Below are 25,722 nucleotides of genomic sequence, written 5' to 3'. Positions count from 1 at the left end.
CTGGCCTTTACAGGCACTGCATGCATGTGCCACACAGCTATACATGCAGACAAAACACCCACACAAATAAAATAAAAATGATTTTTAAAAATAAAACACTAGCTGGGTGGTGATGGCACATAGCTTAATCCCAGCACTCAGAAGGCAAAAGCAGGTGGATCTCTGAGTTCAAGGCCAGCCTAGTCTACAGAGTGAATCCCACAACAGCCAGGGCTATGCAGAAAAAATATCAAATCATAAGGCAACCATATACTTGGATTCCAGACACTCTATTTTTTTATTCTTCACATTGTATGTGAAGTAATTAAAAGATCTTCTGACCCTGAGCAGTGAGTGTAGTGGCCTTAGTTCCTATGCTAATGCCTGCTGAGATCTGTGAGAGAGGCTTTGAGAGTTCATTCTCCCTTTGTTCTGTCTTTCTAAAACATTTCATTCTGTAGCATATAGACATCCCCTTGCCCACCAAGGAACGTCAAGTGCTGAGACATATCAAGAAACCACATCCAGGGCAGGAGCCTAAGAAAGCAGGAGTCCAAAGGGGAGAGATTATTTCAAGGCCTTTGTCTTGGTTGAAGAATAGGGTTGGGCCAGCAGTGGTGGTCTACGCCTTTAATCCCAGCACTTGGGAGCAGAGGCAGATGAATCTCTGTGAGTTTGAGGCCAGCCTGGGGTACAGAGTGAGTGCCAGGACAGGCTCCAAAGCTACACAGAGGAGAAAAAAAGAATAGGGTTGTATAAAGCGTGAAGTTTCTCTCAATCCAAATACACTCAATTACTTTCTAGAAAACACTCCTTTGTATGCAGCTCTATACAAGTATGTACTACCTTGTATTGCGATTTACTAGGTTTTTTGTGTGCACTACACTAAAATATGGAAAACTTGAGTACAGATACTAGTTACTCATCTCCATACCTCTAGAACCTAGCGTTGTGTTTAGCTTGTGATGCCACTCACATTTATGATCAGATGAATAAGATGAATCAATAAATTGTCATTCAGTTACCCCCTGCAAAAATCTGAGGATCCTGGTAGAGCTCCCGTGCATCATTCCCGTCTGTAATTTGGAAAAAGACAAACATGTAATTGATAGCATATGTGCTTATTCCTGTGGTGTGAACCAGGCCAGTATGTAAGTTTGTTTTATATGAGTATGTAGTTGTAAGAAAAGTTTGACAGTTTTCTTTAGCTGCTATACATATTTCTATATGGGCCTTTGGGTCTGCCTCTGATATCAGATCAGGAGCAGCCAAGTATCACTGTCTTCAGAGATACCTCCTATTTCATTGACTGGAAGAAACACAATTTGTTTATGGTGCCCACTTTGGATATCAATTTGGATACAGGTATGTATCTATATTTTGTACTAAAATTTAGAAACACAAAGAATTAGAGAAATGAATATATAAGCAAATGTCTGTGAAAATAGGACCTAGTAATAATACTCTGGTTTAACAAGAGGATGGGATCTGACCACATTTGAAAGTCCACTTAGAACAAGGCAGAGTTCTAAGTGTCCCATACAAACTCAGTGAGGGCCTGCTTTGGCACAGAGTCTGACACTTTTCTCTCACTTCCGCTGGTGCCTCCCTGTCTCGTGCTTTTCCCAGGGCCTTTCTTGGAAGGCTTCGGTCATACTCATTTGTCAGTTTGGGAGCTTCAGAACAGTGGATGAGGGAACAACAACCCTTCTGTACGTGGAAGAGAAATGATTCTTACTGAAATGAGTGTTAGTACACAGAAAACTACCTGAAGAAATTAAATGCAACACAAATGCCAGCTGCAAGAGCGTTAAACATAGAAATCTGGCCATGGTACTCATATAGGGTCTAATCATGTTAATTTGGGGTGAGTTGTACTAAACGTTGAAAGGTTGGCATCAGTGAGATGGCTCAGTAGGTAAAGGTACTTGATCCAAGCCCTGACGGCCTGAGTTTTCTCCCTGGGACCACAGGTAGAAGGGGAGCTCTAGCTTGCATGTTGTCCTCTGACTTCCACACATGCACCATGGCACATGGATATGCAAACACATACACATATAATCGATTAGCATACTTATTAAATTGAATGGTTAGTGACTGGATCAATAAATACAATTGGGGAGTAGGGCTGCAACCATGAGGACAGTCTTGGAGGTTTATGGTTCTGAGCTTGTCTATTTGATGGTCAGCAGAGAAAAGGATGTTCTAGGATTTTCACTAGCATGAAAAGATTGCTGCATCTTAGGATAAGGCAGCATCTTGAAGGTATCTAAGACATCAGCCTCCACAGAAGGGTCTTTGTTCTTGAGAGGACAGTTATCCAGAAGATGGTTTGAGAGGAAGCATCCTAGGACAGTCTCTGGAGTAAGCATTTTGAGAGGAAATGATTTGCAGTCTTACTTAACAGGTGGGATGTCATGGGTCTTGACTGGAAGGAAGGCCTAACTGGATTTCTGGGATCTTATTTTACAAAAACAATTGAGGTTTGATCTCATTGTAGCCTATACTTGATTGAACCCAGAGTTTCATGTATGCTAGGCAGCACTCTGCCAATTGAGCCAGAGCCCTAGCCCTCGTTATCTCTGCCACTTTCATTTTTATTCTTAGACTTTATTGGTTTCCATTGTTTCTACAGTTTACGGTGTCAACCTTGGTCAGTTAACTTTGTAAATGAATAATACAGGAAAACACCCTCATTTCTCACATTCATTTTCTTCTTTACCTTTTGAGACAGAGTCACACACTGTCAAACTGTGTGACATAGGCTTGCTGTAATCAGCTTGCTGTAATCCTCCTTGTACTAGTATTTGGTTTCCCAAGTACTAAGATTATAGGAGCATGCTGCCACACCATGCTCTGTCCTTTAGTTCTTAAAGGACAGAACTAGGATCCACAGGGAGATACCCTTCCTTGTGGATATGGGTGTGGAACTACCGTTATGGAATTTTAAAGGGGGCATCTAGCATTAAGAACACAGATTTGAAGTTGATCTGTCAAGGTGGACAACTCAGTTCTACCATTCATAAGCTCAGACTGGACAAGGCACTTTACCAGACTGTGCCTCTTTTCTTACTTGTAAAATGTTGTAACAATAGGTCTTCCTCAAGAGCGTTATGAAGTCTAAATCTTGAGAAAGGACATTCAAGGAATTTAGCATGGCACCTGGCTTATAGTACGTTACCTGGAACATTATTACTCAAGTTGAAATTTGACCTCTGCCTCTTTGTAGCCAGACCTACCTTAGAAGGTTCACAGGAAGGGGCTTGAGAGACAGACGGCTCGTGGTGAAGAGTATTTGCTGCTCTTGCAGAGGACCTGGGTTCAGTCCTCAGCACTCACACGGTAGCTCACACCTGTCTGTTACTCCCGTTCCAGAGGATCTGACAGCCTCTTCTCATCTCCATAGGCACTGTACACATGTGGTATATATATGCAAATACAAGCAGAACACTGACACATAAAATAAATATTAAAAAAATATTTGGGCTAGAGAGATGGCTCAGTGGTTAAGAGCACTGCCTGTTCTTCCAGATGGCACAGGTTCGATTCCCAGCACCCACATGGCACAGCAAAACTGTCTGTAACTCCATTTATAGGGGATGCTTGTTAAATAACTTATTTAAGGAAGGTCCACAAGATGTCCAGGTGTGGTGACCACGCCTTTAATCTCAGCACATTGAAGGCAGAGCAGGTGAATTATCTGAGTCAAAACCAGCCTGTGTAGTATCCGAGCTACGACTAGTATCACGGTCCTGTAGTACCTGTACTACAGTACTACGCCTGTAGCGTACCGCCTGCACTACAGGGCCTGGAGATTGACACACACATACACACAGAGACAGAGAAATGGGTCATCCTTGAATTCCCCAAGAATGCCCCCTTTATTGTGTTCCAGGGCAGCTTATATAGGGATATATAAGCCCCGGCCAAACCCACCAGAAACCACTTCCCTGCCATCAGGAACTCCTGAGGGTCTTGTGCTCAGAGCAGATGCAAACACAGGAAAACAAGTTGTTTTGATCAGAGCAGCTGCAAGTATAACAAGTTGTTTACAGGAAATTCAGGGTCTGGGGGTCCATAGCCCCCAACAAGCCTGGTTTACATATCAAGTTTCAGGCCCAACAGCAGTACATAGTGAGAGCCTTTCTCAAAAGGAAAAAAATGTTACACAAGAAATAAATGAATTTTTTGTGTAATGCTTCCATAGTAAATGCACAAGGCTGCTATTTCCTTTGTACTTTATATACCTGGCTATTTTAATGTTCTTCATGTAAGTCATTATTATTTTGTTTCCATAATGTGGGTAGAGGAGCAGATTCGGGAGTGGAACAGACTATTTGAATGTAGACCTAGTAGTTCCTTCTCAGTCACAATATGGTTCTGTGTCACTCAGGGTATAAGGGGCTTGTTTACCTTATAAATTCTCCTGTTATCTTTTTCTTTAGATTTGGTGATTCCCGATGTGAGTTATCGAGTGGAGCCCAGTGAGAGGAATCAGTCTCAGGATGTGGACTCAGCGGGACCAGCTCTGCTACTTTTCCTATTTGTAGATTTCCACAGTGGATTCCCAGTCCAGCAAGCAGAAGTCTGGGGTATGTTTGGGAAAATACAGCAGCCAGGTTGGGTGTGCCAAGTGCTAAGTGGATAAAGAAAGGACTATATGAATAATGCATATATCTGTCTAAATTAGATAGTTGTGTAATATGTAAAGAATTATCACTGCCTTTCTAGATGAAATCAAGGGAAGAAGCCTGTCTCCGTGCAAGTGCAGTTAGGAGTGCTTTGGTATGTGTCCATCAGGTGCAGAGTAACCTGTTATGAGAAAGGTTCTCCTCCTGCTGGGTAACATGGTGGCTTTAGCTTGTGGAACACAAAACATAAATACCTGAATCACCTAGGCTATTTGAAGATGTACAACTTCCTGGGTCAAGTTAATTTATTATTTTTGCTATATATTGTAGAAATCTAGAATGATTGAAATATACATTTCTGTCACTTGATTCTCAAGTGATCCTCAGATGTAATAAAATTTGGAAGCCTTTTGAGTGTTTTAATCACATGCTTTAATTCAATGAACCCTAGGAAGTAAGTTTTAAAAGTTGATAACACATTCCTAAACTGAGAAAATGTTGACCCATCCTCATCACCAGCAAACAGAACCTATCTGAAAAAAAAATGCAGCTACCAAGAAATTGTACTTAACTCTGTTCTTTTGTGCCTAGAATTCCTTCCTAAGCTCTCTGGTTTTATGTGGATGTAGTCGGCCCCATGTTGGGTGCCGTTCTGATGGCAGAGGCTGCCTGTTTGTTTCCCAGCCACCCAGACCCAAATAATCACACATAAAACTATATTAATTACAACTCTGCTTGACCAATAGCTTAAGGGTATTTCTAGCTAGCTTTTACATCTTAAATTAACCCATTTCTAATAATCTGTGTATCATCACGTAGTTGTAGCCTACCAGTAAGGTTCAATCTGGCATCCAGCATCTGTCTCCTGCAGCAGCTACATGGCATCTCCCTGACTCTATCTTCTTTTCTCCTCTATCTACTTGGAATTCCTGCCTTGCTGGTAGGCCAATGCAGCTTCTTTATTAACCAATAGAATAAAACATTCACCAGCATACAGAAGAGAATCCCACATCAAGGAAAGTTACAAGAAATGGCACCTAGACTTGCTTCAGGAAAAATCTATAAGCCTCCTTTTGGGTGCTCCTTTCTCCATGAGCTATGGAGGCTCTACCTTCATTGTGTTCTTCATAGTATGGTGTTGGTTCTCCCTGCACCACAGGTGAAACAAGACTGCCTATAACCCAGATCGGAAGCTCTCAGTGACTGGTGCCAGATTTCATGGCTGTCAAATATGAGATTAATTCTTCCTGTTACCTGCTTACCTTCCAAACCTCTTTTTCCCTTCCTGGTGTGTGCACATCCAGAGGAGGAAGTACTGCTTTCCTGGGATCAAACTGTCAACTCAGAAGCCAATGTTCTTTGGTGCCCCTGCTTCATTGATTAAGGCCAAGAGAATGAGAAAGAAAAGAGACTCAATGTATCATGAATAATAAAAACCCAGAGCAGAAAAGCAAAAGTGCCAGCCACTGCCTCTTACCTCATACCTGGGGCATGTACCCACAGACAAACTGAGAAGCGGAGCCGTGGAAAGGACTTGGGGTAGAAGTCAAACAGCTTTCCTTTGTGCTGATTCCAGCTTCCCTCGTGATGTTTAAAAATCAAGTCACAGAAACCATCTGAGCCTCCCTTCCCAATCTCTAACACGAACTGTTAAACTAGGTAATACCAAAGGCCTTTAAGAGGCTCAATGCCCACATGAGACCTAAGATCTGTTACTTCCTGGCATTTTTAAAATGCTTGCCAGAGGACAGTTTGAGTCTGACACCATGTTCTAAGTCCTATTTAACATATCCAAAGAACTCAGGTGCCCTAAAAACAGTTTGTATTGTACCAGAACAATCTATATGCCTCTGGTCAGCATGTCTCCACAGGCCTGCAGCTTCTCAGTAACTATACTCAGTTGTAGATTTAAAAATTCGCTACTGCTGGGAAGTGGTAGCACATGCCTTTAATCCCAGCACCAGGAGGCAGAGGCAGGTGGATCTCTGTGAGTTCAAGGCTTGGTCTACAGAGCTAGTTCCAGAACAGCCAGGGCTACACAGAGAAACCCTGTCTCAAAACAACAAGAACAACAACAACAACAACAAAACCACTTAAATATTCACTGCTAAAAAAACAATAATAAAATAAATAGAAATCCAGGTGTGGTGGCACATGCTTTTTTAATTTTTATTTATTCATCTATCTATATATCTATTTATTTTTGAGAAAGGGGTTCTGTCTGTAGCCCTGGAACTGACTCTGTAGACCAGACTGGCCTCAAACTCAGAGATCCACCTGTCTCTGCTCCCCCCACCTCCCAATGTTGGAACTAAAGGTGTGCAACACCACCACTCACCGCGTGACATATGTTTTTAAATCAGGCGGTAGATCACTGTGAGTTTGAAGGCATCCTGTCTATATAGTCAGTTCCAGGCTAGCCTGAACTGAATAGTGAGATCCTGTCTCAAAACAAAAATCACTGCCAGGTCTGAAGAGATAGATCTGTGGTTAAGAGCAATCACTGCTCTTGGAGAGGACCAGAGTCTGGTTCCCAGCACCTATGTACAGTGTCTTACAACTGCCTGTGTCTCAAGTTCCAGGAAGGGGTTTAACACCCTCGTCTGGCCTCTGTGGACACCTGGAGGCATGTACGTATACATACATGCATGCATATATACAGATAAACATGAAGTTTTGAATTTTAAAAAGTAATAATTTTTTTAAAACTCCTTCAAAGTAACCAAAACAAAACCCTCCTTGTTTAGGCCTCTGAAGGAGATACAACGAGGGACAGCAAGGCTAAAGTTTGCCCTGTCTTTCCCCATCCTTCCTTCTCCAGAGCTCTGTGTGCTAGGAAACAGATTGTGCAGAATTAGTCTGTGTTCGTGTGTCTTTAAAAAAAAATCAGTCGGCTGGCCTCCCGCCCACCTTGTCATGGTAACTTCTATGATTAACTCCTTATTTTGCCACAGTGCCAAAAGCATCTGGTGGTAGGAGCAGTTTTAGGAATAATTTTGTTTTGTTTTGTTTTTAATTAAATGTCTGCCTTCAAAAACTTCTCATTTCTTGGGTTCTTCTTGGGTCCAGAGTATATAAAATAGAATCTGCATGCTCCATCACCATGGCAACAGCAGTACTCCCCTTTGAACATTGCGTGTGTGTTTCAGAATACTTCATTTTACATGATCCCAGTTTATCTAGACAACATATCTGAGAGAACACATAAGAAAAACATTTTCTGCACTGAAGTGGGAAGAGTGAAGTTACCTCATCACTAGCTGGTGATAAAAATAAAAAAATAACCTCAAATCTATGCTCTCTTACTTCTAGTTCCAGATTCCTTTTAAGTCCATATATAATTTCTCTCTCTGGAGAGCATTGGGATGTTCCATGATAAGAAGTGTTCCAACTCTTACCTTTTATTTTTTTTTAAGATTTATTTATTTATTATGTATACAACATTCTGCCTTGATGTATGCCCGCACGCCAGAGCAGGGTGCCAGATCTCAGTACAGATGGCTGTGAGCCACCATGTGGTTGCTGGGAATTGAACTCATGACCTCTGGAAGAGCAGCCATTGCTCTTAACCTCTGAGCCATCTCTCCAGCCCCAACTCTTACCTTTTAAAAATGTGCGTGTGTGATATCTATGTGTGAATTCTTCACCTAGGTGTATGTATATCTGCCACCTGGATGCTTAGCATCCTCAGATCAAGTCCCCTGGAACTAGAGTTACAGACAGTTGTGAGTCACCATGTAGGTGATGGGAATCAAACCTGGTCTCTGCCAGAGCAAGTGCCCTCACCTGCTGAGCCACATCTCCAGCCCCACATGGCAGTTTCTGAGTGATGCTAAGCAGAGGTTACTTCATCTGAGATCACCCCCATTTTGCGTATTTTAATTAGTTTGAGACAGGAACTTGTATGTCCCCAGGCAGCCTCAAACTCACTGTATATCTGAGGATGCCCTGGAACTCCTTATCCTCCTGCCTCCATCTCCCAAGTGCTGGATTAGAAGTGTGTGGAAATCAAACCTAGGGCTATTTACATGCTAGGCAAGCACTCTACCAACCGAGTAACACCTTAAACATCTTAAACATCTCACCCCATCTTAAACGGTCTGACATTCACAATTCCCAGGGTAATTTCTGTAAGTTTTAGCCTTTCCTTTAGCACAGAACATTGGAAAGAAATGACACCCTGCAGACAACTGGAGGCTCACTTAACAGTGATGCTCAAGTAGGAATGGAAGAGGTTAGACACTCCTAAGAGGCTTCCTTTTCCTTTGGAAGGTACCACTATCATTGTTCGTAGCATGGATTAAGCATTTATTTTTTTCAAAAACAATGTGACTCATTTAATTTTCCTAAGCTTGCTTTCATTTGCCAGTGGGGCTTCAGAGGGGCTTTCTCTAAAAATCGGGGTGGAGAAGTGGAAGTAGCTTCTTCGGGAGCACAGCCCCAGCCCCAGCCCCGACACAGGGCTCGTGGACAGAAGTCCTGAAAGTGCGCCCTCACTCATGGCTCCCACCATTGTCGTCCATCCTCTTAGGACTCCACACTTTGCTCACAGCTCATCTCAGTGCCATCCTCTCAGAGAGCCGCAGCACCGTGCACGAGTCCATCCAGTCAGCTGTGGACCAGGTCTTGGAGCGGTATCACCAGGCTGCCCAGGTAATAAATTACAACCTGGGAGTTCACAGGCTCCCTCGATGTGCCCTCCATTCTGCCACCTTGGTGAGGTCCCAGTGCTGCAATTGGACAGGGACTTAAGCTTTCACTTAGGCCACGCAGCCAGTTTGTGCTGGAGCAGCTGCAGAGGTAACAGCAACAAAACAAATAGCATGGCTGCCAAACCTCTTTTTTTTTTCTTCCAAGACAGGGTATCTCCATGTAGTCCTGGCTGTCTTAGAACTTACTCTGTAGACTGGGCTGGCCTCAAAGTCAGAGGTCTGCCTCCCAAGTGCTAGGATTATCAGCATACACCACCATGGTCCAGCCATACCTCTTCTTATCTGTGCATCTTGATCCCACAAATTCTCTGGAGCTGATATTTCAATAAACCTTACCTCTTCCCTCATTTTCCCTGTTCTTTCATAATGTCACACTTGCTTCTGCCCAGACTGAATTCTTCCAATCTGTGTGCTTTTGGTAATACATTTCCAACTTCCTTGTAGAAAAAAAACTGTCAACTGAAGAGCAAAGCTTAAAACTAAAAATAATAAAACAACATTAGAGCTGGGTCTGATCGTTTCCTTATGTGACCACAGCACTTGGAAGGTTGAGGCAGGATGACTGAAGTGTAAGGCCAGCCTGAGTTATAGAATGAGTTATGGGCAGCCTAGGCTATAGTATGAGACCCTGCCACAGAGTTAGGGGCCGAGAAACGCTCAGCTGTCAAATCACTTGCCACACAACCTGACCAACTGGATTTGATTGCAGGGACTCATATAAAGGTGGCGTGAGAGAACCAACTCAGCGACCCCCACGCGTGTACTGTGACGTGTGCAGACCCATACATCATGCACTCAAACAATAATGCATTTAAAACAAAAAATTAAATATTTGTTTTATTTTGTTTGCTTTTAAAAAAAGATTTGTTTTTAGAGCTGGAGAGATGGCTCGGCAGTTAAGAGCATGGCTGTTCTTCCAGAGGACCTGGTTTCATTCCCAGCACCCACAAGGCAGCAACAACTGTCTCTATAACTCCAGTTCCAGGGCATCTGTTGCCCTCTTCTGCCCTCTGCTGGCACCAGGCACACACATGATACAAAAATCTTAAAGCAGAAACACTCAAACACATAAAATAAATAAAAGCTGGGTGTGCAAACACCTTTAATCCCAGATCTCAGGAGGTGGAGACAAGTGAATCTCAGAAGTCAAGGACAGTCTGGTACATAAAGTGAGTTCCTAGCCAGTGAGGCCCTGTCATAGTACATAGAAACAAACATACAAACAATAAAATATTTTTATTATGTGCTTGTGTGTGTGTGCGGAGGGCACTGAAGCTAGGTGGCTGTGAGCTGTCTGACATGGGTGCTGGGAACCAAACCTCTGCAATAGCAGTATTTGCTCATAACTGCTGAGCCATGTCTCTAGTGCCAAATATGTTTTACTGTTCTGTTTGTTTGAGAAACAAGGACTGACACAGCCTAGGCTAACTCAAACTCTTACTGGAAAGTGACCTTGACCTTCTTTCTGCTCCTCCTGCCTCCACTTCCTGGTCAGGGATTACAGGTACGTGCTTCCAGACCTGTTTTATTAAAATACCTGGTTTATTCTGTGCTGGTTCAGGGTCTCGTACATGCTTGGCCAGCATTCCATCAACTGAGCCCCATTCCCATCCCTACACAGTGTCTTACTGTCTTTTCTTAGTATGTTACATCATTACGCCATCTCTGGAAGAAGAGAATGCTTTAAGGAAACAGCACCATCATCTTATTGAGTGTTGTTGGTGGAACTGCTGCTGTTCTGCCTTGCCTGGAGCCTTTCCCCTTTGGCATTCTAGAACCAGTGCTTTGGGACTAATATGGTTTCCTTCTTACTCCAGGCTCATCAGAGACTGCAGGGCTCCCTCTCTGTGGCTGTGAATGCCATCACGAGTGTGCTGACTGGAAGCACCTGCAGCAGCTTCAGGAACACATGCCTCCGGGCTCTTGAGGTTAGCAGATGGAGGTGGGATCACAGACCACGCTGAGTGACACTCTGCAGCATGCCTACAACCCATACAGTGCTGGGAGAAACACCTTTATGTTAGTCTACTTAGTGCCAGCTTTGAGTGTTTTCAGAAGTATTTGTTGAGGCCGGGCGATGGTGGCGCACGCCTTTAATCCCAGCACTCGGGAGGCAGAGGCAGGCGGATCTCTGTGAGTTCAAGACCTGCCTGGTCTACAGAGCTAGTTCCAGGACAGGCTCCAAAGCCACAGAAAAACCCTGTCTCGAAAAAACAAAAAAAAAGAAAAAGAAGAAGAAGTATTTGTTGGGGTTGGAGAGATGGCTCCGCAGTTAGGAGGTGCTCTCCCACCAGGCAGTGGCGGTACACGCCTTTGATTCCAGCACTCAGGAGGCAGAGGCAGGTGGGTCTGAGGCCAGCTTGATCCAGGACAGCCAGGCTATTTGCCTTGAAAAACCAAAATAAAAAAAGAACTGCTCTCCCAGAAGACCTGGGTTCAATGCCTAGCTCCCATATGGTAGCTCATCACTATCTGTAACTCCAGTTTCAGGGCATCTGATACCCTCTTCTGGCTCTAGGCCCCAGGCATGCACATGGTGCACATAACATGCCATACACCTTTAGTCCTAGCATTTGGAAGGCAGAGGCAGGCAGATCTGAGTTCAAGTGGTCTAGAGAACCAGTTCTAGGACAGCAAAGGCTACACAGAGAAACCCTGTCTCAAAGAATAATTAATTAAAAAAACAATTTGTTGAAGGATAGCAGTATATATACCATTTTTATAAATGAGAAAAGTTATTTAAGAGTTATGCTTCTTTTATATCACACAACTTGCTCAGAGAGCTAGAATTAGATCCTTGATTCCCAGCTCCTTGTTGAAGATGACATCACGACCTCATGGTGACACAATACACTAGAAACAACTAGGCAGACACAGCGCCGTGTATGTGAACAGAACAGGGTGCAATGTAATTTGACATCAGAGCTTGGGGGTCAGTCAATTCTTGACTTGTTACTTGCTACGTGGAGTTGGGCCTATATATAACTTCTCTGAAACTTGTTTAATAGTTTGGGGAAAATAAGAGCCCCTCATGGGCTAGGGGCTAAATGCATGCTATAATCTGAATGTTTATATCATACATGCTGGTCTTAGGCTACCATACCTAGCTCAAGATACATTTTTGGGGGGGGTCACCATTTCTCTGTGTAGTCTTGGCTGTCCTGGAACTCATTCTGTAGATCAGGCTGGCCTCAAACTCACAGAGACGTTTCTCCTCTGCCTCTCTGATTACTGGGATTAAAGGCGTGTGCCACTACCACTTGGCAGCTCAAGTTTTTGGAACTGTCAAGATATCTCAGGTAAAAGTGCTTGCTTTCAAACTTGATCACAACTGAGTTTGATCCCTGGAGCCCACATAGTTGAAAAAAATCACTCTTGGATGTCACTACATTATTTTGTTTGTGTATTAACAAAGAAGCTTGCCTGAAGATCAGAGTGCAGAGCTAAACCACTAGAGGCCAGGCGGTGATGGTACACACCTTTAATCCCAGTACTTGGGAGTACCATGCCTTTATTCCCAGCACTAGGGAGGTGGAGGCAGGAAGGTTGAGTGGAGAGAGGAATATAAGGCAGGAAGAGACAAGAGCAGTGCAGTCTGGAGACTCAGTCTGAAGCAGAGGACACAGTCTGAGGACAGGTTCGCCCTTTTGGTCTTAGGATTCAGTAGAGATAAAAGGTCTCCCTAGTGGCTGACTGCTCTGCTTCTCTGATCTCTCAGCTTTCACCCCCTAATATTTGACCCCAGGTTTTTTTTTTTCCCCAGGTTTTTTTTTTATAAGAACAATTAGAACTTGTGCTACACTTGGAAGTTGTCGTCTGATCTCCACATGTGCACTCTGTGGTTGTGCATGTACATGCGTGCACTTGTACATGCACGCGTGCACACACACAAAGCAAATGGTTTTCTTTTTGAAACAGGGTTTTTCTATGTAAAAAGTCCTGGTGTCTTGGAACTTACTATGTAGACCAGGATGGCCTTGAAATCACAGAGATCCTCCTGATTCTCCCTCCCAAGTACTGGGATCAAAGCTCTTGAGGCTGTGCTCTTCAGCTGGCGGTTTTGTTCTCTGAGAGGGACCCCTTGACCTTAGCACAACTGACTCCATGGCGGAAGTACCATTCAGGCTGTAAAACTCAGCACTTAGCGCCACATGCCAAAACTAAAACAAAGACTTAACCAAAGTCTCATCTGTCGTGAGAATAGCGGTGTGCCGGCTAGTGTTTGGTAGGATAGCAGTGTGCCGGCTAGTGTTTGGTCAGGATAGCGGTGTGCCAGCTAGTGTTTGGTAGAATAGCGGTGTGCCAGCTAGTGTTTGGTAGGATAGCAGTGTGCCAGCTAGTGTTTAGTCACCTTAACAGAAGGCAGAGTCATCAGAGAGGAGGGAACCTCAACTGAGAAAATGACCAGCTCTGTAGGCAAGCCTGAGGGGCATTTTCTTGACTAATGATTACTGTGGTAAGAATGGTGCTATCCTTGGACGGTGATCCTGGGGTACAGAAGAAAGTGGGCTAAGCAAGCCATGGAAAGCAAGTGTTCCTCCATGGCTTCTGCTTCAGTTTCTGCCTTGAGTTCCTACCAAGATAAAATAGACTATTTCTTCCCCAAGTTGCTTTAGCCATGGTGTTTTGACACAGAGCCATGAATGTGTGTGTGCATGCCAGTACTCAGATCAGTTCATGATCTGCCTGGGAACCAACAGTTCCACCTACAATTAAGAGTGTCACGTCTCTACCTCGACCCGCAAGGAATGACACGACCACCGGAGCTCTTCTCACTGCAGTTTATTCCAGGACTTTATTCACTTTCACTCTCTCTCCCTCTCTCTCTCCTCTCTTCTTCTCCCTCCTCTCTCTCTCTCCTCTCTCTTTCCTCTTTCTTTGACCTCTCTCCTCAGGCAAACCTCTCCCAGCCCTTAAGTAGGCACGGGCTGCCAATCCCGGATTGCCAGGTGGGCATTGCCCATAGGTTCACGCATATGCAAACAGCTGATGATCATTGCGTGATCATAGCATAGGTCAGGCCTTAGCCATCTCAGGAGTTGATTATACATCTCCATCAGGTGTGACACCACGCAGCTCGCTACATAAGAGGGTCTTCCCACATCAGTTAACATAATCAGAGCAATCATTGGCCTGTCCAGAGGCCTTCCGTCCAGGTGATTCTAAATGTGGTCAAGGTGACAATTAACATTAGCCATCATTGCTGCACACCCTGATCTCAGATAACCAAAACTATGAGAAAGAAATGTGGAGCGCTCATAAGCCTTAGTCTGTGAAAATTCATAGTAGTGCCTGAAGAAACTGAGACTGAAAATACTGTATGCAAAATGGACTCTGTGTCAGCCACCTTTCTTCCCCCGGGGTCACAGGGTGAGGAACTGGGATTCCCTAGCTGTTGCTGCTGCTTCCCCTCCAGACAGTCTTTGGCTGCTTGGGAATGCTGTGTAGATGAGGCTGGTATTGAACTCACGGAGCTCCACCTACCTCTGCTTCCCAGGTCTGGCTGTTTCTTTATTTTCATGTGCCCCTTTTTTCTTAGAAGATAATATAACACATAGACAAACTTTAGTACTAATTTCTATCACTATAATTTTAATTTTTGTACATCTCATATCGTATAGTAAAAACCAAGGAACTATATTTTTATATATATAATGGCATTTCATCAATTTCAACAGGGTTAGAATTTGCTTTAGTCAATAGTGTACTTTGTTACTTAATTTAATCACCTAGTCTTCTAAGTTGGTAAGTTTTATTGCTGTATATAGTGTCTCAGTTAACACTCTGTGATATCTTGTTTTATCAAAAATTATTCATAGAATAAAGTGCTTTGAACTATTGGCATAAAGAATGATGTCTTTATAAGCAAGTGCCTTTAAGTCATGACTTCATCTTTGGTCATGTAGTTGATGGGGTAAAAAGAAGTGGCCCTGGCTTTTGTCCTACCTGATCTTGAATGGGTCACTTCTTTTTGAATTTCAGTTTCTTGTATATGAAATGAATGTGTTGGGGGCCAGAGAAATGGCTCAGCTGTTATAAGAGAACTTGCTGTCTTTCCAGAGGACCCAAGTTTAGTTCTAAGTACCCACATCAGGTGGCTCACAACAGCCCCAGGGGGTTTGACGCCTCTTCTAGCCTCCACAGGATCCTGCGCACACATGACTTACAAACATACAAGCATACACATAAAGTAAATCTTTTTTTAAATTAATGCATGGTTTCAGGTGATTCCTCGTGGTCTTTGATTCTGACACCCCACGGTCCAGCACTGAAGCAGCAAAGGCTGATCCGTATGCCCAAGATACAGACTGCATTCTCTGGCTCTTTTCTCTAGAAGGCCTATCTGAGGAAGACTTCCTACCTCTTTCTTAGTCTCGCTGAGGAATCCCACGGCATCAGTGGGAATCACTTCTTTCTCGCTCATTTTAGGGAAGAGAATCTTTTACAACCCAAACATGAGACAGAGGGATTTCTGGGATATCTGCTGCAGACAAAAACCTTGGTTGAAGATCTTGCTTAGGTGGGAAGACATATGGGAGCCACATACCGAGCACCCATAGAGACAAATCCGTAAATACAGCAGAGAAGGTTGTATCTTGTCTTCCTCAGGCTCTGCAGCTCCCCCTCTGGTTCCAGTGGTGAATTCAGCCTTCTCTGTCTCGTGAATTTCAGGCAGCTGACACACAGGAATTTGGGACCAAACTGCACAGATTATTTTATGATACCACCCAGCACCGACTTCTGCACCACTGCTCATGTGACACAGAACAGGTAAGTGTGACGATAATAGTATTTTAGTGGAAATCTCCCATTCTGATGTGGGAACCCTTAATTCAGGGTGGGTGAGTACAAATGCTTCAGGTGGTACGGCTGGCCTTTCAGCAAAGATGCCTGGCCCAAGAAACGTCACAGAACCAAGTGCTTTGTAGAAGCCGAGAGCATGGCCGGACACTGGGTTCCATTTCTACCACTGGGTCATTGTTGGCATCGTTAGAGATATGATTTAACCTTGCCGAGCTTTGGTTTTGATGCCAGTAAAATAATAATAATGCATGCCTAAAATTACTGTTGTGAGGCTTGTGTCTCATAAAAATCTACCGTTAGCAGTTCACCCTCTGGGTGCTGGAGGCCCAGAGTTCTCAGTGGAGGTTTCTACTCCAGCACATTTGGTGACTGTGTCCTCTCACAAGGGGAGATCTTGCCTAAAAAATTCTGTATGCCTTCAGATTCCAGGAATAGCTGGGAGTAAGTTGTTCAACTAAAGCCCACCTTTCTGGTTCGCCTACTCTCCCTCCCTCCCTCCTTTCCTCCCTCTCTCCCTCCCTCCCTCCTTCCCTCCCCCTACCCTTTTAGTTTTTCAGAACAGGTCTCTCTTTATAGCCCTGGCTGTCCTGGAACTCCCTTTGTAGGATCAGACTAGACTTGAACTCAGAGATCTGCCTGCCTCTGCCTCCTGGGATTAAAGGTGTGTGCCATCACACCAGTCTCTGGTTCTCTTGACATTAAAAAAAAACTAAATTATTAATTAAATAAGCAAAAGACTAAAGATTAAATCATTACACCATGGCTTCTGGGAAAGAGGAAGGGAAGGAGGGAGGGAGGGATTGGTGTCAAGATGGTTACTTGATGTCAGGCAATAAACAGAGCGGTCATTCCTGAGAAATGGAAAGCAAAATAAAAATGTTTTTGAGAACAGGGTCTTAATATATAGCCTTGGCTGTCCTTGAACTCTATGTAGATCAGACTGATGCTAAATTCATAGAGACCTGTCTGCCTTGCTTCTTGAGTGCTGAGATTAAAGTTGTGTGCCACCAGATCCCAGCACTCAGAGGCATCTCCAGCTCCCACACGGTGTCTCACCATCCATTTCCTAGAGTGACTTTAGCAGACCTTCAGTACGCCCTCCGCACCCGTTCTCCCTTTGTCCCTGGTCTACCTGATTGGATAGGGAAGTTTTTGGATTTGCCCTTCTCTTCAGGGAGGCTGGCAGCCCACGCCACTGCGCCTGTCACAACTTCCGTCATACTTGTCTGCAGCCCTCAGTTGGCTCACTGCGAAACCTCCCTGCTTTCCACTGGGCTGGAGAGCTGATGACTGCACCTCAGCAAGTAAAGCTCACAACTGCTATATTAGTTCCCTAGAGATGCTCTAAGACATTACCAGAAACACACAACTTAAAACATTATTTATGAGCCGGGCCATGGTGGCGCACGCCTTTAATCCCAGCACTTGGGAGGCAGAGGCAGGCGGATCTCTGTGAGTTCGAGACCAGCCTGGTCTACAGAGTTAGTTCCAGGACAGGCTCCAAAGCCACAGAGAAACCCTGTCTCGAAAAACCAAAAAAAAAAAAAAACCATTATTTATGCCGGGCAGTGGTGGCGTACACCTTTAATCCCAGCACTCAGAGGCAGAGGCACACGAATCTCAGTGAGTTCAAGGCCAGCCTGGTCTACAGAGCGAGTTCCAAGACAGGCTCCAAAGCTACAGAGAAAATGTCTCCAAAAACCAAAACAAAGCAATAGATAGATAGATAGACAGACAGACAGACAGACAGACAGACTCATCATTTATCCTGTCAGTTTTGGAAGCCAGGCATCTAAAATCAAGGTGTAAGCAGATCTGTGCTTCCTTCAGAGGCCCTGGCAGAGTCCATCCTGCCTCTCTGACTTCCTAATTTGTGGTTTACATAACTCCAGCTTTTGCCCCCATCCATCTTCACCTAGCCTTTTCCTACCTGTTTCTCAGCTTTGGGAGGGCTTGCCCTGAATCCAGCATGATTGTATCTGCCACAACCCCTTTTCCAAATCTCACACTCAGAGGTGCTTGGTGTTAGGGCCCGGATACGTGGGGAAGCGGGGGAAGGGGCACCGTCCAGTGTAGCACAGCCCAGGAGAATACAGCATGAGCCATCGCTAGGACCCGGGAAGACCCCTCAGGATCTAGAGTGCCTGTTTCTGGAGATCTTTTGGTGGACCTCTGACATCCCAGTGAGATCTGAAAGAATCTATCTGACCTCTTTACCTTGTTTGGTCCTAGCCTCAGGGCCATCCATAGCCCACTTAACTTGGCAGATGGCTGGTGAACCCAAGGATCTCAGAAGAAAGGAGTGTTTACAGAATACCTAGTCTGTATTTCCACCTCAGTCTCCACAAAGATTTGTAAAACCTAAAACTTGCTAGTCACAGGGCTCACAGCCTGATCACAGTGTGCCTTTGTAGGAGTGAGTGACAAGCCCAGGGAAGAAGAGCACATCCATCCTTTGTCATTCCTTCTTCCCGCTAGAACCAGCCACTGTGTGATAACTCATTGGTGGCGCAATAGCGGCACCCAGTGGCCTCAGGCACAAACTACATGATCAAGGTCCTAGGTCAAATTCTTTTATTTGTGGGCCTATCACTTTGTTTCCATGGCAACTAGCCAACTCACCTAATATAGAATCAACCCATCTATAGTTTAAGGAGAAATGGGCAGTTCTCTAAGGAAAGGTTTGGTTTCCTAGGGTGCAGACTAGAACTGAATGTTCCAGTGTTGAATCCAAGGAGCTGTGTTTTTGAGGATCAGGCTGCCTCTCTGGAAGCCCAGATATTGGCAGGTATGCAACCTGTCTTGGGTGGATCATCCCTCAGCAAAACCAGTTTGTAAAAGAAGACAGACATGTCTGTTACACAAGACTTCCCCGGCTAGAGTAAACTGAAACGGCACTGTTTCTTGGGGGCTATCTTTGTCCTTCGTGTGTTCCTGGGAATGCAATTACACAAGTTGGAACTTGTGTTAATAAGCAATGTAGACCAGGTATGGCGGCACACACCTTTTAGGATATGTGCCTCTGAGGATTTTGGTCTATTGGGAGAGACTGTGGAACCAGCCACAGAAATGCTGAGCAGTGACTGTAACTGCATAGCTCTGTAACATAGCCAGGTATGGAAATGTACACCTTTACCCTAGCACTTGCGAGACAGAGCCCAGCCTGGCCTACACAGTAAGACTGTCTTTGGGGGGGAGGGGGGAAGCAGTGTGTTATAGAGTGTATTTTACTGTGATGTAATTCTGATGTAGGACTTACCTTTTTTGTTGTCTTTCATGACAGGGTTTCCCTGTGTAGCCATGGCTGTCCTGGAACCTGCTCTGTAGACCAGGCTGACCTCATACTCAGAGATCTGTAAACACAGGCTGCTTGTTCTTCCCGGCCACCCAGACCCGGAATAATCACACAGAAACTGTATTAATTAAAACACTGTTTGGCCAATCATTTAGGTATATTGCTTGCTAGCCCTTATATCTTAAATTAACCCATTTCTATTATTTTATACTTTACCATGAGGCTTATGGTACCGGCGTGCGGGAGTCTTTCTCCTCCTGCAACTACATGGCGTCTCTACAGCTCCGCCAACTCTCTCCCTTCATCTCTGCTCAGATTTTCCCCTTGGCTTTACTCTGTTAAGCCACTGGCCGAAAGCAGCTTTTTTATTAACCACTGGCAATAAAACAGCATACAGAGGGGAATCCCACATCAAAGATCTGCCTGTGTCTGCCTCCTGAGGCCTGGGACTAAAGGTGTGAACCACCATGCCCGGCTGACTTGTCATTTTAAAATGTGCAACTCTAAAGGTGCTACTAGGGATCTCATGGTGCTGTGCCCCCCTTCCAAACTCCACCGCACTGAAAACCAGCCCTGCACCCGCTGAGCTCAGCCCACTCTCTCCTACTCCTGTTTCACTTCCCACTCCCCATGGTGTTCTTTGGAGTAGAAATCACAGATGAGGGCTTGGTTGTTGCTTTTAAGTCAGACTCTTGTGTATCTGAGACCTTTATCTTTATATGACCTTTACCTTCCTACGTAGCTGAGGATGGTCTTGAACTCATACTCATTTGCCTTCATCTCCTGCATGCTGGGATTACATGTATGTGCTATGCCATTTTATGTAGTGCTAGGGGTTGTACCCGGAGCTTTCATGCACTTTTGAGCTATGCAAATACTCATTTTTCATCTTTTTAAAGATTTCTTTTTAATTTTTATATTTAATAATTTACATATGCATACAGATGATCAGAGAGACAGACGATCAAACATTCAAGGTCAGCTCTAGGATATATGAGACCCTGTTCCTCACACCCTCCCCAAATTATTTATTTTAAAACAGACATGGCCAGGCATTGTGATGTACGCCTTTCATCCTAGCACTCAGGAGGCAAAGGCACGATGATCTCTGTGAGTTCGAGCCTAGCCTGGTCTACATATCAAGTTCCAGACAGTCAGGACTCCATAAAGAGGGGCTGGAGAAATGGCTGTGTTTAAGAGGGCCATGCTCTTGCAGCAGACCAGAATCACGTCAGGCAGCTCACAAACATGTAATTCCAATCCCCGGGGACCTGACGCCCTCTCCTGGCCTCCACACGTAATTCACATAGGTCCTCACAAATAGACTGAGTGGGGAGATGGACACATGCACATAAAACCATGAGCAGCGCCATACTCCACTGTCAGCAAGTATCCCAAGTCCAGGGAAGAACAGACTTGCTGGGAAGGGTAGAGCGTGAGTTGCACAGAAGGAGGATGCTTTGAAAGTTGGAGGTCAAGTAGAGGCTGATGAACTAGGAGGAAGAGGGAGTTCCAGGTGAAGAACGCCCTATAAATCAATCAAGCCACCAGGCACACGCTCACTATGGCTCAGTCAGACTTCTGCAAACTCACTTGGAATTTCTAATTGTTACAGCACCTGACTCCAGAGAAAAAGCATTCCATCCAGAGCACCGAAGACTGGCATGGGACTATCGGCCAGCAGTCCCATGTGGGTAAGGCCCTTAGCTAAAAGCAGAGAAGTAAAAGCCGCGGCTGGGAGCGGTTCAACTACACCACTGCAGTTAGGCTATGCTGCCCCCTGCTGGGATTGGTTGTGCCACAGCGATTGTGGGGCTACCTGAGTGGACTGGAAATCTGGGTGATGTACTTATTATTGTTAGCTTTTCTAAAGAAAGTGCATTTGTTGGCCGAGATCCCCAGGGACCTGCTCAGGAGGGATATGTCATGGCAAAGACGCTGTAAATTTGCACCCGAGGGGCAGAGTGCTTGCTTGCCTGTTTGTCAAGACCCTGAGCTTGACTCCCTTCCCCTCCACAAATGAACCCGTTACTGATATGTGGAAAATAGTTCTCAACCTTCCTAATGCTGCAATGCAACCCCCAACCATAAAATTACTTTCATTGCTACTTCATAATTGTAGTTTTGCTTCTGTTATGAATCGTAATATCTGATTTGCAACCCCTGTAACAGGGCTGTTCAATGCAAAGGGGTCGCGACCGACAGGGTAAGAACCACTGGCTAAAGCAAGCTGACTCATGTCTGTGAACCCAGAGCTTGGGACACTGAAGCAGGGCGATCAGTTTAAGGCCAGCCTTAGTTACGTGACAGCCTGCTTAAATATCAATAACAAAAGGCTGCAACTGTAGCAGCTGCCTAGTACAACACCAGAGAGACTGAGTTGCTTTCTGCTCGAAGCAATCGGAGCTAGGAATTCATACTACACAATCGGGGGTGGAGGGTGTTACTAATGCCCTCCATCAAAGTCCAGCTAAGACGGGTGGGGGGAGGTAGTTATGGAAGGCAGGAGTTGAAAGATTTCATCTGGAAGGATGGAGTGGGAGAGCTCATTTAGAACCATGCCCACGCCCAGCTCCCCTGCCTCAAGACTGCAGCACTAGCACAAGGCTGCGGGAGCAAGATTTGAAATGGACTTTTCTCCTCCTAGAGAGCAGCCGGCAAGCAGAAAACAAGAAGCTCAAGAGAAGCCCCAGCCTGGGCAGGGAAGAATCGCAAGCTCTGTGCTCCGCCAGGGATCCGAGCCCTCCAGAGTGCACCGCACGCCACCACGAGCCCACTGTGGCCTCCCCCAATGCCAGAGGATCGCCGACCCGAGCGGCCCAAAGCAGAGCCCTGGCGCCAGAGGCAGCGAGCCCTGCGGGCGGCCTGGAGGTACCTCGGCGAGCGCAGGGCGGGTGGCAGCCTGGGCTGCTGCCGCTGGGTCCTCACCACTGTGTCCTCTGCTCCCGCAGGACTTGTGGCTGCAAGAGGTCTCCAATCTGTCCGAGTGGCTGAGTCCGGGACGCAGGTTCTAAACGTCCGCTACTGAGGATCCCAGCGGGCCAAAGCGCCCGGGACGCGTGTGTCGTGCCTTCTAGAGTTCAATAAAGCTGCTCCAAGCACAGAGTCTTCGCTATGGTGCAAGGGGAGGGGCACCTCGGAGCCACCGGCAGCTCGCGCCGCTTCCTGACGTCATCCACGCGGATACGTCACTGCCGCGCGCCACGGGTCCGGGCGTGATGGCGGCGCTGGGCGGGGACGGGCTGCGCCTACTGTCGGTATCGCGGCCTGAGCGGCAGCCCGAGTCAACCGCGCTGAGCGGCCCGGGCCCGGGGCTGTGCTGCTGGGTGTCCGTGTTCTCCTGCTTCAGCCTCGCCTGCTCCTACGTGGGCAGCCTCTACGTGTGGAAGAGCGAGCTGCCCAGGTGCGGGGGCTGCGCGCGGCCGGAATCCGCGAGGCGGGGTTGTGGGCGGAGCTTGGGCCGTACGGGGGTGGGGCCGCATTGGCAAGTGGCTGCTACTGGCCCCCTGAACTTACTGATCCTTCCTAGGGACCACCCTGCTGTCATCAAGCGGCGGTTCACCAGTGTCCTGGTGGTCTCCAGCCTGTCCCCTCTCTGCGTGCTACTCTGGCGGGAACTCACTGGCATCCAGGTGCGAAGGAGGCGGGGCACAGGGCAAGCAGGGAAAGAATCCAAGGTTTTTGTGGGAGGGAACATCACTGATGCCCCCTTTCCTGTGGCTCAGCCAGGCACATCACTGCTCACCCTGATGGGCTTCAGGCTGGAGGGCATTTTCCCAGCAGCTCTGCTGCCGCTGCTGCTAACTATGGTGAGTCCTGGTTCCTTTTTCCTACCCTGTGTTCACTAGTGTAATGAAATGCCCTTGTGTCCAGTCTTGGAGGTTGGCAGACAGGAATTGTGATATGACCCTTGAGCCCCCTGGTGTGCATGGCTGGGAAATCCTAGAACTCAGGAAACTTGGTCCTGAGGCTGACCAAGGGCACTATGTGAGCAAGGTCATTGGGTTGTGGTGAGTCTTTGATTTGATCCGTCTTTCTGCCTCCAGATCCTTTTCCTGGGTCCACTGATGCAGCTCTCTATGGATTGCCCGTGTGACCTGACAGATGGGCTGAAGGTTGTCCTGGGTGAGTCTTCAAGACTGAGGAAAAGGTAGGCACAGGCAGTGCAGGACACTGGGGAAAGGAGTCAGTGAGATGCTGTGACCTGGACTGAAGAGGCGAGATGTCACCTCTTTGGGTGTGTTTCTTCACCAGTAAAGTGGATCATATTGCTGGGTACCTTGTAAATTTATGATACTCAAGGAGGTCTTTCAGGACCCAAAACCGTACTTGATTTGGGTCAGAAGCACCTTCCCCTGCTTTTCCATCCTTGGCTTCCCCAGACTGGCCTTGGTTAAATTTACCGACTCCCTCATCTACTGTTCCCTTCCCTTACCATTGTCAACTATATCTCAAGACATTGTGATTATGTGTGCTGAGATTTGTTCCCTTCCCCATTCTGATTCTCAGGGTTCCTGACCCGAGTTTGGCCAGAATAATTCTGTGGGAGAGGCCCCCGGGTGGTAAGGTCCCTCTTTTTAGTAACTAGGCACTCATTATTTATCCTGAATTTACCCTAGCCCCTCGCTCTTGGGCCCGCTGCCTCACAGACATGCGCTGGCTACGAAACCAAGTTATTGCACCCTTGACAGAGGAGCTGGTGTTCCGGGCTTGTATGCTGCCCATGTTAGCGCCATGCACAGGTCTGGGCCCTGCTGTGTTCACCTGCCCGCTCTTTTTTGGAGTTGGTGAGTTTAACTGGTCCAGTAAAGATGTTCCCAGCACGAGGGCTGAAAATGGGGCTTGGGGTGAGGGGTGAGCTAGATAGCAGGCCAGAGGAATACGATGTGGTTTTCACTTTCCTCCCAGCCCATTTTCATCACATTATTGAGCAGCTACGTTTCCGCCAAAGCAGTGTGGGGAGTATCTTCTTGTCTGCAGGTGAGCCTGGGGAGCTTGCTTGGCACAGCTAGGGGCTGGGTGTTATGATATGCCTGACAGCCACTCTACAGAAAGAGCTGGAAACACGGGGCTATAAATGTTGAATGGGGACCACTGGTCATGGGAGGTGGGGTACAGAGAACAGCCATAGATGTTGGGGCAGCCACTGTCAAAGGGGAAAGGGTGGTCTCTGGCTGTGGGATGTGCAGGGCTGGAGCAGGGTGGGCATCAGGTGTAGTCACTCGCAGCTTGTCTCCAGCGTTCCAGTTCTCCTACACTGCTGTCTTCGGTGCTTACACAGCTTTCCTCTTCATCCGAACAGGTTGGTCCTCGGGGCCCCAGATGAGGGTGGGAGAAGGGGGTACTGTGAATGTGACAGTTTCTTCTAGCACAGTCCTTGAAGCAGACTGAGCCAGGGCCCTCAGCTTTTTAAGGTTTGAAAGATTATGACACGGGGGTCAGAAGTGGTGGGGCCGTTTCATGTCACACCATCTCCCTCTCCAGGACACCTGATAGGGCCAGTTCTTTGCCACTCCTTCTGCAACTACATGGGCTTCCCTGCTGTGTGTGCAGCCCTGGAGCATCCACAGAAGTGGCCACTGCTGGCAGGCTATGCTCTTGGTGTGGGACTCTTCCTGCTTCTGCTTCAGCCCCTGACGGACCCCAAGCTCTACGGCAGCCTTCCCCTTTGTGTGCTTTTGGAACGAACAGGAGCCTCAGAGACCCTACTGTGCTCCTGACCATCACTCTTGTGTACACTCCAGTGAACTCAGACGGGCTCTCCAGCTCTTCCTTATCAAGGAATACTGCAAGGGCAGGGCTGGCTGGGGTCCCCGAGATCTCAGGAATTTTTGTAGGGGATTGAAGCCAGAGCTAGTTGAACCCCAGGGACCAAGAGAAAGTAGCAGATATCCAAAGGGTACAGCCTCTCTGACAGAGGGGTTGAGGAGCAGCTGGACATGAGGGGACAGGGAGAAATCCTAGGAGCTGTGCACTCCCTCTTTGGACTGCTGCTTCTCTTTGCTCCCCTTTCCCTCCCCCCACCCCCGAAAGCTGCTCAGTGGGTTTATTTATAAAACCCTCCCAACTTCCCAGGGTTTTCTCATTGTCTTTTTGCATCAAGACTTTGTATTGGGATATTAAAGAGATTTAACTTGGGTAACATTGTCTTGAACCTTTGGGAGTCCATGTACTTGGATCTTGGTGAGGACTTAGGCCTACACTATACTACTGCAGTATGTACACTCCTCTTGGCTACTTTGAACACTGCTAACCTGGGCAGGTGAGCCTGGCAAGCAGGTCCCAACAGCAGAGGATGGGG

The 25,722-nt window shown here is 46.5% G+C and overlaps 2 protein-coding genes across 4 annotated transcripts in view; both read left to right on the top strand.

Moving 5' to 3' along the window:
• Top6bl (TOP6B like initiator of meiotic double strand breaks) overlaps positions 1-22,415 on the top strand; it is an 83,463-nt gene extending 61,048 nt beyond the window's left edge. The window contains exons 9-15 of the mRNA XM_075973051.1: positions 1,197-1,344; positions 4,425-4,571; positions 9,142-9,263; positions 11,140-11,250; positions 15,995-16,093; positions 21,037-21,115; positions 22,069-22,415. Coding sequence (XP_075829166.1) covers positions 1,197-1,344; positions 4,425-4,571; positions 9,142-9,263; positions 11,140-11,250; positions 15,995-16,093; positions 21,037-21,115; positions 22,069-22,415 — 1,053 coding nt within the window. The remainder of the gene's footprint in view (positions 1-1,196; positions 1,345-4,424; positions 4,572-9,141; positions 9,264-11,139; positions 11,251-15,994; positions 16,094-21,036; positions 21,116-22,068) is intronic.
• A 198-nt stretch (positions 22,416-22,613) lies between these two features.
• Rce1 (Ras converting CAAX endopeptidase 1) lies at positions 22,614-25,563 on the top strand. 3 transcript variants are annotated; one of them, XM_075973054.1, is made up of 8 exons: positions 22,614-22,824; positions 22,951-23,053; positions 23,147-23,230; positions 23,468-23,546; positions 24,041-24,208; positions 24,330-24,393; positions 24,640-24,723; positions 24,906-25,563. In XM_075973054.1, exons 1-8 carry the CDS (start codon positions 22,640-22,642, stop codon positions 25,264-25,266), a joined length of 1,128 nt encoding a protein of 375 aa, XP_075829169.1. In that variant the 5' UTR covers positions 22,614-22,639; the 3' UTR covers positions 25,267-25,563. The 3 variants fall into 3 exon arrangements, with proteins under 3 accessions (XP_075829169.1, XP_075829167.1, XP_075829168.1); XM_075973052.1 differs by having other exon boundaries at positions 24,330-24,401; positions 24,661-24,723; XM_075973053.1 differs by having other exon boundaries at positions 22,796-22,824; positions 23,151-23,230; positions 24,330-24,401; positions 24,661-24,723.
• The last annotated feature ends 159 nt before the right edge of the window (positions 25,564-25,722 follow it).

Source organism: Microtus pennsylvanicus, chromosome 5 (assembly GCF_037038515.1).
Source record: "Microtus pennsylvanicus isolate mMicPen1 chromosome 5, mMicPen1.hap1, whole genome shotgun sequence".
Classification (NCBI taxonomy): domain Eukaryota; kingdom Metazoa; phylum Chordata; class Mammalia; order Rodentia; family Cricetidae; genus Microtus; species Microtus pennsylvanicus.
Note: the sequence above shows the minus strand (reverse complement) of the source record. Positions and strands in the feature narration are given on the sequence as shown.

Excerpts from the sequence above, each read along its gene's own strand:
- Rce1 (XM_075973054.1), top strand. The coding sequence starts at position 22,640 with ATGGCGGCGCTGGGCGGGGACGGGCTGCGCCTACTGTCGGTATCGCGG. Across the intron at positions 23,054-23,146 it reads GGGAACTCACTGGCATCCAG|CCAGGCACATCACTGCTCAC; the intron begins GTGCGAAGGAGG and ends CCTGTGGCTCAG. Across the intron at positions 23,231-23,467 it reads TGCCGCTGCTGCTAACTATG|ATCCTTTTCCTGGGTCCACT; the intron begins GTGAGTCCTGGT and ends TTCTGCCTCCAG.